Raw genomic sequence first — 7,290 nt, forward strand, 5'->3', positions numbered from 1 at the left:
TCAATGTAAGCAGGTCAGGTCGGGCTTGAATTTTAATATTTTTATCCAGGTCAGGTTTGAGTAAAATTTTAGTTTCATTTTTCGGGTTGGGTTGGGCCTTGGCTTAGCAAACTTTTAGTTGAGTCTGGCTTGGCCCATGCACACTATTATTTTTATTTCTGATGCACTAAATTTATTTTTAAACGTTAAAAAAGTAGAATTTTTAATTATGTTATATCAAATATAAACATTATGCCTAACATATATGTGTTCAATTTTTCTAAATTTTTTAATGCATTTAGAAGAATTTGGAAGACCATGTTTGATACCTATATTTGAACGTGTATTGCTACATTATTTTTAAGTCACATTATACTCATAATTCCTTTTTCACTACAATGGTGTTTTTAGACTTAGCAATATGGGTTCATGTATCTTTATCTTTTACAAGTTTTCTTTTTTTTTTTTTTTAATGTCTCATGTCATTCTTGAACTTGCTCTTCATGCATTTTTTTTATTAAATTTTTTCTTGCTACTATTTACTGTTATTATGTTGTGCAAATTTTTTGTCCTTCAATCTAAAAAAAATTGTTGAAGACAGTGCCAAATCAATTGAATTCTCCACTTACAATTGACACCTTGTTACAACATATACTTTTCTTGTATGTCTTCAAACTCACAAGCATGATTTGCAACAACAAATTCTCAGGAAATGACTCATGATTTCACTATGTGGAGTCTTAAACCATAGCTTTTCGTTTCAATGATTTGCTTTAATCTAAATTTCTCATATTTGTGCCAAGATGAGGATGTCATACCCCGAAAATATTTATAAAGAGATTGGAGACTCATCACATCATGAGAGAATGATACCAAACCGATCAGAACTTTCAAGATAGAGAGAACGAAGAGCTGCTCAATTATAATCAGATAAATGATTCGATGTCGCATATAGACAAGAGAAGACGCTTTTAAGAGCTAAAAAAAAGGGCACAGAGGAGTCGTGCAACTCCCAACAATCACCAATGCGGAAAAATAAAAAATTTACCAAGGAAGAGCTTGCTGAAAAGAAAACTGGGCCAGAAATAAAGTTACTATGCAGACATCGGATTGACAGACAAATAGCACAAGTAAATTCTCCTAATTGAATTCAATAATTATTGTTATTTATTTTATATATATATATTGAAGCTAAAAATGCAACTATCAACGACCAGCACGGATTGCACTCTGCATTATTAGTTGTCAAAAAATATTTTACAAAAGTGTTTTTAAAATTTTTGATAATATTTATTGTTTCTGTTAAAAATTGTTTTTAGAAAGACATATGTAGTAGACCTGTTCATGGGTCGGCCACCTGGCCCAGCCTGAAGGTCCGTTCGAAAAGTGGGGAGTACTATTTTGTTGTTATTGTTTGGATATTGTATAAAACTTATTTAAAGCATATAATACTCAGACACAAGGTCGACCATATATCATTTAGGCTGCAGAGTTGACTATATATGAAAGCTAACCCAAATGCACTAAGTGATTAGAAACCTAAGGCTTAACCGCGACTAACAATTGCAAGAAAAAATAACACTTTATTAATGCACAATACAATTACAATATGACACACACTTCTCTGTTGCACACACACACCAAAAATGAAAACTCCTACCCTTATTTATGAAGTTTAATGGCCACTGGATTGTTAACACATGTTAACATTCTTACCATATTAATATTACAAATATCTAATAACTAGAATGTTCATATATAATATCTAGCCTTCTAGATAATATCCTATACATATATATATATATATATATATATATATATATATATATATATTTTAATTTTAAATTTATTATTTGGTTTAAATCATTTTTCGGGCTTGTCTATATTAAGGCTTGAATTTTTTTATCTAAGTTAGATCATGAACTAAGTAATTGTTCTTGCATCAAGGCGAATTTTTTTGTGTTCAAGTTAGACCTTGAATTAGTTGAATTTAGTAATGTCATTATAAAAATGTAAAAAGAAACTTGTAAAGAAAACTATTTAAATATTTTAAAATTTATTAAAATTATGCAAATATAAATAATATTTGTAAATTGCCAAGTTATTATGCTAAGATAACCTATAAAATGGATTATGGCACGAGAGATGATTAACATGAACATTAAAGCAAATCCCATAAACAACTTGATCAACCACAAAATAGAAATCTTGCTTCCAAAATGATCATTTTATTTTAAGTGACATGTCAATGATATATTATATTTGTTTATGAATAAATAATAGATAAATGTCAGCTCAAAAGCAATCATATTTCGATATTGAATTTGTCTAAATTGATTACTGAACGACTAATCAAAGAAAATGGTAGATAATCACATAATTAATTAAAAATTATTATTAATAATATGTTTTTAACCAAAAATAACAATTTTTTATAAAATATAATTTATTGATTAATTAATAAAAAATCTCAGTGTGATCCAAGAAAATATTTAGAACCGACAAGAGAAAAGAAAAAAAACAGATGTGGTGTTGTTGATTTACTTGTCAGTTCGATTGTTTTTGATTCATCATCTGATCCGAGTTAAAATTTCCAGATCTGTACAAGATGATCAACAGCAACATGGACCTCTAACAGCTTGAGAGCATGACAATTTCACGATAACGAATTTCCATTGTTACTCGATGATAACTGGGTGAACTCTATGTCGGATAAAGGCAAAATAATGTAACCGTCAAGATGTTTCAGATAAGTTCCTTTGCTTCTTTTCTGGCTTCGGCTAACATAGAGTTCACCTGGTTATCATCGGGTAACAATGGAGGTTGTTTAACTTTAAACAATAATCGCGTGGTTCAAATGTCACTCTTTCATGCTGTTTAAGGTACTTTATAGGATCTAATCTCAAAGACATTAATCAAGAATTTCAAGGGTGAGTTAAAGGACACTTGTTTAGCAGAAGCTGAGACAAAGCAGAGATTGCTCGAATACACCCGAAGTTCGAACAATTCGATCAACAATAATAGAAGATATGTCAGTGTGATCTAAATCTCAATTCAACTTTCTAACCTAGCTTATGCAGGTACTTTATGCAAACCAGGGTTATCATTGATATGCAGGTATTATGATTATACTGTCATTTCTCATGCACAGACCTGTTTTTGGACTTAAGAAAGAAGTTTTTAAGCCATTTTCAGCTATGGTACTTTTATTTGGGTGTTAGTTTTGAATACCTATGCATGTATGTTAAATTTTTTTGTAGTTTTCTTAACGTATTTATTTTTGAATACAATACTTTGCTTAGTCAAGCATAAAGTGTGTTAACCTCTAGATATACCTATATATATTGCATTGAACATCAACTGCCTTTAGTAGCTTTTGGGGACTTGGATTTCAAAACATGGATTTGGGTTGTCAAGCTTTATGACAAAACACGTAAATGTAGCATTTATGATTATTTCACGAATAATAATCAGATTCTATTGGCACTGTGGCCACTGAAGCATCTCGTGACTTTGTAAGCGAAATCTTTCGGCATTTTGATTATCACCTATGTAAAAGACTGTCCTAGTTTCTTGAATTTATCTTGAATTAAGCAGTTGTGTGGACAGTGAATTAGAGGGGTTGAATTGATTTTGAGTCAGATTAATTTGAGTGTTAAAAATTTTGATTTATTTTTATTTGAATTTGAGTTTTCATATCACCTTATTTTTTATATTATAATATTATTATGTACATTTTATTATTGGAAATTAATTTTTTCAAGATTATCTTCAGATGTTTTTTCTATCCACAATGTTGAAAACTAAAGCTTTAAAACATTAAACTCTTTATCACTCAGTACTATTTCAAATGGCAAGACGAGCCATGTGTGCCAAATCAACAAAGATGAACCAGTCAAATTACCGGTTCTGGATTTGATCGGCTAATCTTGATCCAATCAGACCTGCAAGTCTTGTACAATTCCAGGTAATTTCAATTTTCAAGTGGCTCAACCAGCATTTCACCATTTTGCATAATTGTGTGTTCACATACAAATATAAAAAAAATACTAAATTTAGTATAGAATTAGTAAGCAAATGTACTAGTAATTAAGCAAGAACATGAAAGCCCAAACACAAAAAAATATGCAAAAATGGAATTGGAATATGTTCAAGTTGATACTCCATTAATGGTTTTTACAAGCTACGCTGCAAGAAAGCATTGAAATCTAAGCCCCTGCGAAAAAAATCTAAAGCTCGTATAATGTACCGGTCGTTGATTAGATGAAAATTCTAGATTCCGACATGGTTGCAACTCGAAGGAACTTACTTTGTCTTGTCACTCACGCTTTTTTCGCGTTGTCTTTGAGTCTGTATGCTGTCTGAATACTGGAGTTTAGTTATGATGCCGGATAAGCATGATCAATACGAAAGAACTAGCACAGCCAGAAACAATAAGCTCGCCATCCAGAGCTGTAGAAAGACATTTTTGCCTTTAAACTCGAGCAGGTAAACCCATTACAACCAGTGGGTTTGAGCTCCCGTCCACAAAAAAAATGCAACATAGACCTTTCCATTTAAGCTTCATATTGCTCCATGGCAAAATAAGAGGCAAGAGACAAAAGAACCATACAAAGTACTGCGCTGTGATTACCTGTTCTTCGAGAAGTAAATTGACAATGAATACACAAATGCAGATTCCAAACAACAAACGAAGCTAGGGAAGCTAAATTCACATGCCTTATTGAATGCTACGAATGCCACTGTCTGTACAAAGAAGCAGAACACGGGATCCTTTGCTAAGTAAAAAATGAGTACTAGCTGCAGTATAAACTGAGACAAAAAGGAAATGAACTTTTCCAGAATCGAAAGATGGCGTTCTTAGTTGAGATAGATATGGTAGAAATAGATGGAAAAATTATGTCTTGGATCCATGAAAGTAAGATGATAGAGCAATACCTCGAGGTAAAATTCCCATCTGTATACCCTGAAGAAAGAACCGGTGCAAAAGAGGATAACAGTCCCGGAAACAAGACCAAACAAAATCCTTGACCCCGTGAATACGCTTTTCAATACATTAAGCACAACACTTTTATCAGTCACTTCTGAATTAATTTGACGAGGCTTCCCTTGATCAGAAATCCAATCACTAAGCAACGGTTTCACTCCGGATTGAAAAAAGCGTGGATTGAGAAAAAGGGTAATGGGAAGCACATAGATTATAGGATAAATTCTGAAGTGAAGAATAAGACCGTACCAAAGCGCAGCTTGTACTACATTACCCACCAAGAAAAAAGAAGGAAATCAATAAAGCAGACCAATATACAGCCAACTCGTCTTAACGTAGTGCTCATCAACAATCAAACATAAAACTCACATCAGATATAGAGAACCAACATGTAAAAGAACTATCGAAATAAAAGCTTTCCTATTGAATACCCCAACTCGTAACTTTCTCAATCGAAATCAAGCAGGCAGTCCAATATAATTGTTATCTCAGTATATTCTTCCCACAAGTGAAATTACAGAGCAGGTTACCTTAGAGACGGTAAAATGAGCAAATTAGCCCATCATAATGCAATCCAGGGTAGAGTACAGAGGGGTTTTGTAGTACTTTTACCCATTAGAGACACATAATTCAAATAAAGATATATCTTTTTGAAACACCAAACTTCTCAAAAGTGCAGCTTATGCAATTAAGACTCTCCCTTAGAAGGCCAATGCTCTAATTACATCCAAATTTTATAACATTCTCCGAACAACTAAGGGGCTGCTAAGCTTTTTAAGTCGGTTTATTTGGCATGATAAAATGGTTCGAAGCTTGAAGCTCCACAAGTCCCGAATATAGCTATCCCAACATACTAACAAGCTAATCGAGAAGAACCAAGAAAGGTAAAGTCTTTTACCAAAAGCAAAATATACCATTAGTAAGACAAATAATAATCCACAAAATCATGGCACAAACAATAGGTTCACAGTTTCCTCGAGTTCCAATTGTGAAGGTAAATGGGTTGAAAAGCCATATCAACATGGAATAAGTGCATAGATTATCAGGCACCTTACGTTGCTTCAATATGATAAGAATAAACAACCCAACAAACTAATCTGCAATTAAGAATAAAAAATGAACAAAAAAAACATGGGTTTTAGCTGAAACTAAATCAAAACTGAAAATTAATCAAAATACCTGACGCTGAGAAGAGAAATTTGCCACAAGAATGAAAAAGAAAAGAATTGGGGGTTAATAAAAAAAAAAAAGCAAGTAAAGGTGAATAACGGTAAGTGGTTCTTTTATAAGGACAATGACCGGGAGCCATTAAAGAAGCAGCACCAGAGAAAACAAGGTAATCTACATCCGTATATCGAACTTCCATATTCGTATCTTGCCATTCACCGAACAAAATTAAACCCACACGGAAAATGGCTGATATTAGGAGAACCAAACGGGGTTTAAGTGAAATCATGGCTGAAAATGGGAAATTTGAGGGAAACAAAATTAGACCCAAATCAAAGTGAAAAAAGGAAAAGAATAAAAAAAAGGTTAATTGGGGAGTAAACTAGTTATGAATTATGGAGATGTAAGGAAAAAAAAAAAAGTTTTAATAATCTAATAAATTTAGAAAACCTTGAATCTCATATAATATTCATCTTCCTCAGCATTAATATTATCTAATATAGTGTTTATTAAAGTTTTTAATAATGTACTAGTTCTGTTCTTAGAACTAAGACAAACTGAAATTTGATTAAGATGATGCAAAAGGTTTTAAGTTGTAAATAAACCCTAGAAATGCAATTACATGGATCAAAGATTGTATAAGCTGAATAGGAACACCTATATCAAATTGGATTTCGTTAAGCTTTTAATGATAAAATCAATGCTCTTAATATAAAAATGGATTGACTCATCGGCAGTGGCGAATTTGCTGACCCCTTAAAATGTAAAATGATTATTTATGCTTTTGAGATTTTGAAAAAATTTTAAAATTATAAAAATTTAATTTATTCTCTTTAAAATTATAAAGATATAGACTATAAAAAAATTAAAATTTTATCAGACTTTTCTTAAAAATTGTTCTGACTTTGTCATTGTTGATCAAATTGATTGAACTAATATATTAGATCAAATAAAAGGAATGACGTGGTTGAATAAAAAATTATTCAAAACCGTAAAATTCAAAATTTGATATAGGAGTTAATTGTTGAACAAGTTGAATCAATTTAGTAAAAAAATTATTTTATAAATTTTAATTAATTATTCAATATCTTTGATTATTGCAAGAGGAAGAAAGTGAAATAGTGATTGGAAGGAGATGAAAATTCAGATATGTAGAC

At 31.5% G+C, this 7,290-nt stretch overlaps 1 protein-coding gene across 1 annotated transcript; it reads right to left on the reverse strand.

Annotated features, from left to right (window-relative positions):
• Positions 1 to 3,950: 3,950 nt before the first annotated feature.
• On the reverse strand, positions 3,951 to 6,833 carry LOC108472578 (GPI mannosyltransferase 1-like). The gene is made up of 4 exons (XM_053022118.1): positions 6,146 to 6,833; positions 4,918 to 5,231; positions 4,699 to 4,791; positions 3,951 to 4,612 (listed from the first exon to the last, which is right to left on the reverse strand). The coding sequence occupies exons 1-4, from the start codon at positions 6,420 to 6,422 to the stop codon at positions 4,454 to 4,456; spliced, it is 843 nt and encodes a 280-aa protein (XP_052878078.1). The 5' UTR covers positions 6,423 to 6,833; the 3' UTR covers positions 3,951 to 4,453.
• Between the last annotated feature and the right edge of the window lie 457 nt (positions 6,834 to 7,290).

The sequence above is a fragment of the Gossypium arboreum genome, chromosome 11, assembly GCF_025698485.1.
Source record: "Gossypium arboreum isolate Shixiya-1 chromosome 11, ASM2569848v2, whole genome shotgun sequence".
Taxonomy (NCBI): Eukaryota; Viridiplantae; Streptophyta; class Magnoliopsida; order Malvales; family Malvaceae; genus Gossypium; species Gossypium arboreum.

Bases quoted from the DNA above. Each gene is read 5' to 3' on its own strand.
- LOC108472578 (XM_053022118.1), bottom strand. From the start codon at position 6,422: ATGATTTCACTTAAACCCCGTTTGGTTCTCCTAATATCAGCCATTTTC. The intron at 4,792-4,917 runs GTATTGCTCTAT...TTTTTGTCTCAG, and splicing joins GATGGGAATTTTACCTCGAG to TTTATACTGCAGCTAGTACT. The intron at 4,613-4,698 runs GCATGTGAATTT...CTCGAAGAACAG, and splicing joins CATTCGTAGCATTCAATAAG to GTAATCACAGCGCAGTACTT.